Here is a 13,226-nt window from a genome sequence, read left to right on the forward strand (position 1 = left end):
GGATAAACATAATCAAATAGAGAATGAACATCTCATTTTAAAATATAAAAAATCTAAAATATAATTAGAATAATTATCGAGTTCCAACAAAATAAATAATTATTATCTTTGTAAAAAAATATTATTAAAACAAATATAAATTATTCGTTATTGTAAATAAATTAAATTATAAAAAGATTGAATTAAAAAATTACACAAAAAATGAGGAATTTCGAATAGTTAATTTGCTACTAATATCGATATATTTTTGTCAAATTTTTATGATATTTTCAAACATATATTTTATTCAAAAATAAAAACATCACCGCTTTCTCAAATTCACATAAAGCCATATTATAACATCGACTGAGATAAAGAATAAAATAAAATAAAATATTAAAATCACGATGTATTTTGCTGCATTGCACGAGTACGCTTCTAGTTATCTTATTAAGCAAATTTAGCAAAAGTTTTAAAGTCTTAAAATACTAAATGACCAAATACTTTTTATACTCATTTTTTTACTTCTTCATTTTTTCACTTTTTCACTTTTTCACTTTTTCACCCTCTCCTCTCCTCACATACACTCACCCTCTCACAACCAATTTTTTAAAATTATAATTTTAAATTTACACTTTATACCCCTATAATTAATTAATTAATTTACTTTACGTCATTTACTTTTAAATGTTTCATTTTAAACATTTATCAAATTAACATACATAATCGTATATCAATTAAAACATGTTTAAAAAATACATTTTWATTTTAACAAGTTACACCATTATAATCGTCTCGTTAATATTTTCGAAATGAGTCCAATATTGAATAGTTTTTGACTTAATTATATTATTATATATTAAATATACTGTGAAAAATATTTTTAATATTTACGATTTATACTTTTATAGTTATTTATTTATATATATATTATATATTTTGGGGTTAGGTTGTAACGCCCCCAAACACCACATTTGCATATATTACATATTTCATTACATAGAAATATAGTTTACATTATAAGGTCCTACTAGTACAAGGATTACTATATGTACAAAATCTACATATAAAAATTTCCAAAACAAATCTTGTACTATTACATGTAATGCAACATGTATCTTCAAAAGCAGACAACAGATTAGGAAAATAATCACATTTTCCCTTTCCCTTTAATATCCCCGGACCCCGCTATTCCTGCATTGCATAATTTAAAACAGAAAATGAGGGTTAGACCAGATGGGTCTAGTGAGTAAATCCCTTTCTTGCAAATGCAGGGTGATGAACACCAAAATATGATAATGTAATTCTGCTTTGAAATATTCTACAGTACAAATAAATAATGCAGTTCACAATATCATGCAAAATAGAGTATACCCAAGAACCTCAGTTCTATAAAATATCTCTGATTAGAGATCCAACGTTCCCAATATAAAACAATTATTGTAAACAAAACTTCTTGAATCAATAGACCATTCATTTATAAATATTAACAGAAAAGATTTAAGGCAATACTTGCCTGATATGACAAACTATTTTTCCTTTCTCAATAACATCTAAATTATTACTTCTAAATAGGAATAATATCTTTAATTCATCAGGTCACAAAGAAATGATGACTCAAAGTTATTAAATCAAATTAGTAATAATAATAAGAATTATAATAGTATCCACATATGACAATGCCACCCTTATTCAATGTACATCTCTCCTTGATATGTCACCCTTATTCCTCCATCAAAACATGGCTGCTTATCATAACAGACATAAGTCACCACGTCTGAAAGTACCCATTCCCAGTTCCAAACCAGAACAGACAAAAGTCACCACGTCTGGGGGAACTATTACTTAAAACAAGTTTCATACCAAAACAACGTCACCACACTTGGTAGAAACAATTTGCAAAATCCACTTCCATACCAAAACAGACTTATGTCACCACGCTTGGTAGGAAGGTTTCCCAAAATATAGTTTCRTACCAAAACAGACTTACGTCACCACGCTTGGTAGAAACATTTCCCAAAAATCCCGTTCCAATACCAAAACAGACTTACGTCACCACGTTTGGTAGGAACATATATTTATATTTAAAAAGATATAAAATACTCATTTTATAATCCATAATTAAACCCAATAATAGACATTTTAAACCATATAAAAAGTCTAAAATATAAAACTTATGAAAAAATTCCAAATAAGAAGTTATCCGGACAACTCATCGCTCAAGGCTTGTCCGATTTAACATTTAAAAAAATTCCAACACCTTTGTCCGGATAACAAGTCCGGACAATACATCAATCAAAGCTTGATCGATTTAAAATAATCCGGTCACCATATGGTCGTATTCCTACTTCTCAGTTCAAAATGATAACCATTCTTATCAATCATAACCCGCTGAACACTTAACCGGTTTAAGACTAAACCGTTCAACACTTGAGCGGTTTAAGGCTAAATCGCCCAACCCTTGACCGATTTAAAAATAATCCGGACAAGCTTTGTCCGATTTAAACTTAATCCGGTCACCCTTTGTCCGGATAAAACCCTTAAACAAATACATAATTTCTTTTCAATAATAATCAACATTCAAATAAAAGTAACAAATTTTATGTAAAAAGATTTAGAAATCACTCACCTTAAATCTTTTGAAACCAAACACTTGAAATCAACTTGATCTTGAAATCAGACTCTTGCAATCCGGTTACTCTTCTTCTTTTAAATCGCTCAACTTTTAAAAATGACAAGAAGAAGAGAAATGGAGGCTAAGCCATCCTTTTATAACTTTCTAAAACTGGAAGGTCGGCTAAACAGCCCCCTTCCCATGTATTCCCACTTCATGCATACCCATGACATACATTCATACATACACACAATATGCATGTATGCTTATGTATACATACCATATTATTTATATGCATTTTATTTAGACTTACCACATATACATAATCTCATACATGCATCTACATTATGCACATGATTTTTACACATTAGCATGATCAAATATAACAATTTATCATGCTATCATGAAATCATTTATTCAGATAATCACGTATTATTTACCTTGGGTGATAATCAAGATCCGGTTATCACATAGGCTGTCCAAATTGTACTGTATAATATGTTTTTGGGTTTTTTTTGATATATATACTGTATTAATTCAACCTTAATTTGAGTTTCTGGACAAGAAAGAGGGTAAGTAGTTGAAATTTCATTCTAAAACCCATTTTTTTGTCTTTTCATGGCTTATGATCTGTCAAATTTGTAGTTTTTCTTTATTGGTTTTGAGTGTTTATATTAAAACTCAAGTTTCTTGGTTCTTTGCTCTTGGTGTAAATCGAATAAATTTGTGGAGTCGTTTAAATATGTTGAATTTTAAACTGACATACAATTTTTTTCATCGATAGTTTGTAATTGGAACCATAACTCTAATTTAATCAAATTGTATTAATATGTAAAGACCAAGTGTAACCTATATCATCGTTAAATCTTATCTTATAAAACCAGCGGAACTTTAAAATCATTAAAATTCATGGCTCCCGCCGCATTGCACGAGTACACAGCTAGTTTTTTTTAAATTTAATTTAATTTAAAAAACAAATTCTTAAAAATTCAATTTTTGCATACGAATTTTTTTTTAATTTAATTTTTTTGGTTACAACTTTATTTTTTTAAAATTTTTAATTTTTTGGTTTAGATTTTTTTTAATTTTTATATTCACTTTACTTTTTTCTAATATAACACTTTTCAATTTTCTCGTTCTCAATACAATATTATTATATTTTCTCCTTCCCAATACAACATTATTTTAATTTTTTTAACTTTAATTTTTTTTAAATTTATTTGTTTCTTTAAAAATTTAATTTTTTTAGAAATTTGAAATGTTATTTCTAAAAAAATTTGAAATGTTATTTCTAAAAAAAAAATTAATGTTTTAAAAATTAAATAAATTTAGAATAGTGTTGTATTGGAAAGCAGAAAATTGAATAGTGTTGTATTAGAAAAAAAGATGAGAAGATGAGCAGTTGAGTAAGTAGCCTATTGTGTCAAAATCTTCAGGAATTTGTGTGCAGTTGAGTAAGTAGCAGCTCATTGAAGCGAAGATGAGAATTGTATTGAATCCATTAGAGAGATTCTTGATCAAGGAGGTAAAGATGAAGAACAAGATAACGCACTTCATATTTTACTGTGTTTATGTCATCAACATGAACAACTACGGGAAGTTTTGATGCAAGAAAGCATTGTTTCTTCTTTGGTAGATATATCGCAAATGGGAGTTCTGAAGGGAAGTTGATTTCAATGAAGTTGTTGCAGTTCCTGAATAATGATCAAGAATGTTTTATTGCGGACGTCCGCCAAAACACAAATATTTAACCTGAAGAGTTGCAGCTTCTCTCCACAGACATGAGCGTGTCTTATTATTTTTGTATATTTTAATTGATGCTAATTATTATCTAAAGACTAATTTGATGTGAAGTTGGCCTTAATTTGATGACTTGACGTTGGTGTGACAAAAAAATGTAGGAGATACTCCATTGTTGAGTCCGTATAATAATCTAATTAATTAGTAATTATATATTTAAATGCGTTGTAATAAGTTTATATGACGATTTTGGACGTCTTAACAAGTTTTTTAGGACATTAGTTTGTTGTGATTTTAAATATTGTTTTATTATCCGTCCATTTTGATGCTACTTTTATAGTTTGTTGTGATTATAAATCATAAATCAGATGATTTATAAATTCAAAGTTAAAATGTTCCATTGGTCAAATATTTTGAAATGATGTTTTTAACTTATGAACAGTAAACACAACTTGAGGTTGTTAATTTAATGTTAAAAGATATTTGGATGGAAGCAATCTTCCATTTTGGTTCAAGTCATTATAGCATGGGCAAAGGGTTACCTCTTAAAAAGGTGATGCTAGACCTGATAGGCAAGGAAAATGAGCATCATAAAGTTGCCTACAAGAGGGGTAAGTAAACCAAAAAAGCTATGTAAAACTCTTGTTTTAAGCCATTTCATGGCCTTTCTAAGGTATCAAACTTGTATTTTTTTTAACAACTATCTCCTCTTCATTTTATATAACATCACACAAAAAACTGAATACTGGAACCATATCTTTCGTCATTGAAAAACTATGGCTGAAAGAAAGCCTTCAGGCTTCCGTTTTCGCCTACCGTGGTTACTACAACCTGCATTAACTTCCCGTTCTGCCATTGCCCCCGAGCCGCCACGCACCACCACACAAACCTCTGTTGTATCAACTCCTGCTCAAAGGCCACCATTTCGGCCGGCAGGGATAGCCCCGGCACCAGTAGCACGACCATCGACCCTAGCTACACCAGCACCACCACCAGTTTCGCCAACACAAGCTCCACCACGTTCAGCAACATCGCCAGTGCCGGTAGTATCATCTCCACCTCCTGTTCCGGCTAAGTCATCAGCACCTAAATCCGCATTAGCAAAAAATCTTGATCCTGTTGCAAATCAACCTAGGAAAGAAACTCAAACCACCAGTGAAATTGCCGGAGCTATTCCACTTGGTGCTGCTAGAACTGCCGATGATGGTGAAACTCAGCCCATGAAAGGAACTCACAACTCCACAAAAATGGCAAGTCCAACAACTCTACCTGCAATTGATAAAGTTGCTGCTACCATTAAAACTCAAACCACCGGTGAAACCCCAGGTCCCGCGGTTCCAATTGCGGCTGCTAGAACCGCTGACGTAGGTGAAACTCAGCCAATGGAAAAAACTCAGGCCACCACAGAATTGGCAAGTCCGGCAACTCCACTTGCAATTGATAAAGTTGCTGATACCATCAAAACTCAAACCACCAGTGAAACCCCAGGTCCGGCTGTTCCACTTGCGGCCGCTAAAATCACAGAGGCTGATGAATTTCAGTCCACTAAAGAAACTCAGGCCGCCACTGATATGGCAAGTTCGACAACTCCACCTGCAATTGCAAAAATTGCTAATACCATCGAAACTCAGCTTACAAAGGAAACTCTCACAACCACCGGAACTAAACCAACCATTGAAACACCAGCTCCGGCAACCCCACCTCAACGACTGCCACTCAGGCCACCGTCTCCAGTTAACATACAACCACTTCAGACAGATACCTCACCCAGATCTCCATCTCGATTAGCCTCTCAGTCTACAGAAAAACCATCATCATCTTCCCCCATAACCACAAGTGCAGTTTCCCATAATACACCAGGAAATATGGCAATAGATTCAAATAATGTTTCACAGGGTGTTGATCTTGCTCTAGATGCAAAATCAAAGGAGATAGCAAAAGCGAAAGGAAAACAAACCAAATCCTTGAATCGACATTCAATGGACAAAATCACGGAAAGAAAATCTCAAAAACCAAAAGCAATACCATCAGCTCGACTTTCCCTACACAGAGAGATCAAAGACGACATTTTCAAGTTCATTCATAAGATGGCAACAAGTCCTCCAAAGAGATATATGGATGAAAAACCTGCAAGTGTTGTTACAGTTGCTGGTGACAACACAGGGGCATCTATGCATTTAGGTTCAGATGTAACCAAAAGAGATATCCAAAGAGGATATAAGGTTAATCCTGCCATTAATGGAGAGGGAAACTCAAATGGTAGAGATTCAGAATCCAATGAAAATGAGGAAACAAAAGCAATCGTTAATAGCAATATTCAAGGAATCAATAACTCAATGATGTTCAACAGCTCTGTTACTGATAGGAACCCAGGTGTTCATCTAGGTTTTTTCCATAATATAGCGAACAACAACGATTCAAAGATGGAGAATAGGGGGTCAATGGAGACGCATAAGGCGGAAGCCAACATTACCCCCCAACAGACACTCGTTTACGATCCCACAATCGGAAGATGCCTTGAAGGGGTTTCCATGGAGGCTTGCGACCTTGAAGCAGATGATGACAAGAAATCAGTCAAAGGTTATGAAATAGAGGTTGCTTGATTTAAACAAGAAATACCGAGAAAATAAGGATGATATCTATCATGTCTATTACGTTTGGTCATGTATTTTAGGTTGACTTAATGAACGAAGACAAGCTAAATAACAAATTTTTATAGCGTTTCTAACTATTCAATTTCATATAAGATTTAGGGTCACTCGAGATAGTATCTTTAAGCCTGTAAACAAACTGAACATTCACTGAACTGTTTAACGGAAAGTTCGTTTATGTATGTTTATTTAATAAACGAACGAACATTAACAAATGTCTTGTTCGTTCATTTATGTTCGTGAACGTTCGTTTACTTATGTTCGTTTATGATAATAAATTATAATTTAAATAATAATAATAATAATTATTATTATTATAATTAATAACAATAGAGTAAAGAGTTTACATTTTCTATTAGATTTCTTTAAAGAAATCTAATGTATTTAATTGTACCCAACCCTGCATTTCACTTATATAGCTGCTTGGTTGTATGACTTTTTCTCAACTCTTTCTATGTATGATGCATTTTTTTCCTATCCCACATCGGTGGAAATTAACAAATTTTGCTCCATCCTCTACTATATATATTTGATCCCCACCCCTCAAAAAGTCAAGTGATTGACCGCTCAGGTATTTAAGTTTGTTTGTTTAGAACGAAGACGAACACAATCATTTCTTAATCAAACGAACATGAACATAAAGAATTTTGTTTGTTTATTGTTTGTGTTTGTTTGGTTAAGTTAAACGAACAAACACAAACAAGTTTCCGTTTGTGTTCGTTCGGCTTATTTACAAGACTAAACATCGTTAATTAACAACGGTTATCAAGGGGACCAAAAATATAATTCACTCTAAATTCAATTGTGATTCATATCCGATCACAAATCAAATATCTTAAATCTATATATCTATTAAAAGAAAAACCAAATAGAATGACTTGACAGATATTTGAGTATTCCTTAAATCTAAAACCAAATAGAATGACTTGACACAATAAGATTTGAGTATTCCTTAAATTTTGAAATGTGGTTAAATTTGCTTATCCCACATTGGTAGAAAGAAAGAAAGTAGAAGAAATGAAATGTGTATATATATGAAAAGAAGAGGTGATTTTTTTGTTGCAAGTTATGATGTTGGTTCAAATAAGTCAACCCTTTCATTTGCAATTGTTATTATGAGATTTGAGTATTACTTAAATCTTAAAATATGGTTAAGTTTGCGTATACCATATAAAAAGATGACTTAAAAATTGAGATAACATCTTGAGAGTGATGTATTTTAAAATCTTGCGTTGTGGTTGGTTTTTGAAAATCCCACATTGATGAACAAATAATACATTGATTGAATATGATATATAAAAATAAGCATGTGATTCTTCCGAAAATTAAAAAAGCACTATGAGATTTGAGTATTTCTCTAAACCACAACATTGATGTTGCACCCAAATAATTGAGTAATTTTTATTCCTTATTTTTGTGGTTGAATTTATTTATCTCATATTAATAGATAGATGAAAGATTAACAATTTATTATATATATATATATATATATATATATATATATATATATATAGGCGGGATCAGTTAAAAACCGTCTAATTCCTAGAAATCGTGTAAACCAATTTCGACCAATAGGAAAATTCTTTTTTTTAATTAAATTTAATCATTAAGGGTAGATTTGTCATTTACATTGTTTTTGATTAAATATGTAATTTATTAAAAGATCTTAATTAAGGTAGCGTAATGAAGGAAACGTTAAAAATAGTAATATTTAAATGTTTACTTAATTTAGTATTTTAAAAATTAAATATGTTTATTTGTTTTCTAGGTTTATTAGTAGTAAGAATATGAAAATCGAAAATTATTATATTCATTGATCCACGAAATCAGTAACAGATCCTAACAAAAATTCATGAACCGGTAAAAATATAATCATTTGTGAAATAGATTCATGTTTAGATTGTTTCGTGAAAACGTTCATTGAGGAGCTTGTTTTATGAAACGTATGCATATTGGTTCATGAAAATGTTCATTGAGAAGCTTGTTTTATGAAACTTTTGGGGATGAACTGGTTGCGTCATATAATATTCTTGGACAATCTTGTTTTCTTATAAACAATTATTGATGAAATTGTTTCATTTTGTTTTAATTTTTTTGGATGATTTTGTTCACTTAATGGTTAACAAATCATGTAATGGTAAATGCATTGACTCTATGAAACGTGTTCAGATTGGAAAAAAAATTGCCGATGAAATGGGTGCATAAAGAAAGTGAAACAATTTCATAATTGTTAAGAAAATGTTGTATAATTAACGAACAGTGAAATCATTTCATAATTAGATTAAAACGGATCTATCTACCAATAACATGAAAATGACAAATGTCTCATCTAGCATTACACTGATTTGTGTATTGATGAAACTATGAAACGTGTTCGGATTGCAAAAACTTTGTTGATGAAATGGGTGCATAACGACATAGAAACCATTTCATAGTTGTTAAGAACATGTTGTTTAATTAGCAAACAATGAAACCATTTCATAATTAGATTGAAACGGATCCATCTACCGGAAACTTGAAAATAACAAATGTTTCATCTAGCATTACGTTGATTTGTGTATTGATGAAACTGTGAAACCATTTCGTTCATGAAATGTAGTATTAAATTTTTTATTATTATTATTATTATTCAAAATGTTTCATTATGTTAAATTGATTATAATGTGTTTTATTTTTATTGTTGATCTATTTTAATGATGAATGTTATTTTTTTATAATATTTGAACATAAAATTAATATATTATTTTACAAATAGTTTTGTTTCATTAATATTACGATATACATGATATAGTTGTCATTAATATTACTACTACCAAAGTTACCATTTTGCCCTTTTGAGATTATAAAATAATTTTTTATTTTTTTTTTATTTTTCTAATATAACTTACACTAATCTTGACCATTGATCAAGAAAATGAATGTATGAGATTGGTTTACATGGTTTACACAAATGAAGACATTTTTCATTTGATCGCTCCTCTCTCTCTCTCTCTCTCTATATATATATATATATATATATGTTTGTGTATGTGTGTGAGAGAGAAAAGAGGTTGAGACGCCTTTGTGATAACTCAGTGGTTGTCTCCCTTTAACCAATTCTCTAACTCATATTATTGGTTCATTGTAACCGACTCTTTGAAGTCATGAAGTTGGTTTATTTTGGTCAACCCTCTTAAACAGTTAGTCTATACAAAAAATTAATTTATATATACCATTAATATATCAACATATCTCAATATCAAATATCATCAATATAATAAAAGAAGAACTAAGGGGATAATATGGTATCGTGATATTTGAGTATTCATAATTATTTATTGGTTATCCAAATTGGGGAGAATACGATAAAGTGAAACCACGTGAATACATGGGTTTAGTTTTTTGGCTCACACTCTAAACGAAATATATTAATTATTCTACTTTACATTTTCATTATAAGTAAATTAACGTATCACGTTTTATCTTAATTTATTATATGATTTTAAGGAAACAAAATTTGTCGCCGAGCAATGCACGGTGAAGGAAAAAGACTTGGAATTTCTTTTTGTTTTAGAGAACTTAAATAAAAAGAACTGCATCTAAGTAAAATCAAGAACTTGTAGAGGCGTAACCGCCTGCACTCTTGTTTTTTTTAATTTTAAATTTATTATATGAAAATAGATTTAGCAACGACAAGTATAGCGACCACAAGTAGTTAGTTGCTAAGGCTAACTTAGCCACTAAGGTGACAAACAGTGGTTGTCATGGGTGTAAATGGCATGTGACAACTTGCGAACTATTCGAGATCGACTTTGTCAAAACTCGGTCAACACTCGGCTCAAATAGGCTCGGCTCGAGCTAGAGTTCGATTCGACATGCTAACAAGTTAGACGAGCTACTTTTTAAATTCCTTTTTTTTCTTTCAATTTTGCTCTTTATATATCTATATATATATATATATATATATATAGTTTGTTTCAAATACAACCCATCGCATTTGTACAACCAACGCAACCCAATAAATTGAGATATTTATGGAAACGATGAGAGTTTATTTATTATGATTTAAATATTTATGGAAGGTGAATATAATTCATTAATTATGATCAATACTTTATATTAGGAAACAATCAAAACTTATATGAAATTACATAATAATCAAATAAAATAGATGGTTGAGATTGGGTTGTATTGGTTGCACAAATGTCAAATGTTGTATAATAACTAGCCCCCCCTCTCTCCGTCTCTCTCTCATGCACACCTATGCATATACTTTACCAACACATACATGCCTACATACACGTGTATATCTATAAGCACATATTATAGGCATATAATATGTGCTTATAGATATACACGTGTATGTAGGCATGTATGTGTTGGTAAAGTATATGCATAGGTGTGCATGAGATGGTCCATCATGCAAACACGTGGCTTGTTTAGGTAGCCCACTCCTTTTTTTTGGAAACTATATAAAGAGGTTTAACCTCTCATTTGGCTTGCTGCCATTTTTAGAAGTTGAGAGCTCTAGAGTGAGTGTTGTCCGGTTTAGCAAAAGGAGGAGTTTTCAAGTTGATTTCAAGTGTCAAGTTTCAAAAGAGAATCAATTTCTAGAGTTTTGGTTTCAAAAGCTTTTTAAGGTGAGTGGTTTCTAAACCTTTTTGTATTAAAATTTTACTGGTTTTAATTACATGCTTCGTATTATTCATATTTGAAGAGAGCATGTTTATTTTTGTTCTAAGTGTTATCCGGATAAAGCTTGACCGGATAAGGGTGTAAACCGGACAAGCCTTGTACGGGGTGTTGTCCGGATTGTTTTTAAACCGGTTAAGCTTTAAGCGGTTTAGTGACCGGATTAGTATAAACCGGACAAGCCGTGAGCGGTTTGTTGTCCGGAGTTGGTTAAACCGGTTGAGGGTTGAACGGTTTATCTTTAAACCGGATGAGAGTTGAATGGACTAGTGTTCGGATTTGTTATCCGGACAAACTTGAAATTGTTCTAAGTGTTTAACCGATTAGCAAGTGTGTGGTATGATTGATCGGATTAGATATTCGATTAAAATGTGAAATTATTTTAAGTAAAGTATGTTGAATTTTTGGACCTTGTGTTTGGTCATAATAGATTTTTTGTACTAGTGGACCCGGATATATTTCTTTGGTATGAAATATGTATTACGTGCAATGTGTGGGTTGGGGCATTACAGAATGGTATCAGAGCCCGAGTTTAAGGGATTTATGTATTTTAACAGCATGATACCTAGACTTAAACTGTTTTATTGCATGTTAAGGGTCTCGGACATAGTTAGCACCATTGGATATAAATATGATAAGTTGAAAGAACAGTGTGTAAGGTAAATTTTAATTACGTCTGGCCAGTGTAATTATAAATTTACAGGTACATATCTGAACTTGAATACTTTATTATATTTGGGAATATGAATACGTGAATATTAATATTGAATTCTTCAGATGTCTAATCAAATAAGAAGGTCTGAAAGAATAGCTCACCCAGAATCTGAAGAAAGAGAGGAAGCCTTGGTTAATTTTCTAGTCAGTACAGCTGGAAATAGAGGTCGAGGAAGACCAAGAGGAAGAGGAAGAGGTAGGAGTCAGTCACAACAAAGAGGACGGACTGAAGTATACTCTGAACAGGAAGAATCCCACTCCGGGAATGTTCAGGGAGGAACAGTACCACACCCAGAATATATAACCAGAGATGTATTGGCAGAAGAAATGGGAAAGTTATGAGAAACTTTGATATCAATTATGAAGATACCTGCCAGAGTTGAAACAGAAAGAGTAGAGGTTTATCCATCTGCTCCAATCACTCAGAATAGAGAAGGTGATATTAAGACTTTCTTAGCGTGTAAACCACCAACCTTCTCTGGAGAAAGAGATCCRGTAAAAGCGATGTGCTGGATCAAAGAAATGGAATCTGTATTTAACACTATCCGATGCCCAGAAACGGATAAGGTACGATTTGCTGTTTCAGTGTTGAAATCAAATGCTTTATTCTGGTGGGAAGTGGAATCGTCTACCTGGACAGATGTGTTACAAAGTATGTCATGGATAGAATTTGTGGATMGATTTAAGAATCAGTTCTGTCCTAAAACTGCTGTTAGACAAATGGAAGAAGATTTCTTGAAATTGGAGCAAGGAAATAAGATTGTACGGGAGTATATGGAGAAATTTATTGAATACTCTCGTTTTGCTGATCATTACGTTTCAACCGAGTCAAGGAAGATAGAAAGGTTTATTTGGGG

At 31.8% G+C, this 13,226-nt stretch overlaps 1 protein-coding gene across 1 annotated transcript; it reads left to right on the plus strand.

Annotated features, from left to right (window-relative positions):
- The first annotated feature begins 5,109 nt into the window (after nt 1-5,109).
- LOC112509127 (proteoglycan 4-like) lies at nt 5,110-6,936 on the plus strand. Its single transcript, XM_025113992.1, has one exon. The coding sequence runs from the start codon at nt 5,110-5,112 to the stop codon at nt 6,934-6,936; it is 1,827 nt and encodes a 608-aa protein (XP_024969760.1).
- Nucleotides 6,937-13,226: the final 6,290 nt, after the last annotated feature.

The sequence above is a fragment of the Cynara cardunculus genome (assembly GCF_001531365.2).
Source record: "Cynara cardunculus var. scolymus isolate 2C chromosome LG 3, CcrdV1, whole genome shotgun sequence".
Lineage (NCBI taxonomy): Eukaryota > Viridiplantae > Streptophyta > Magnoliopsida > Asterales > Asteraceae > Cynara > Cynara cardunculus.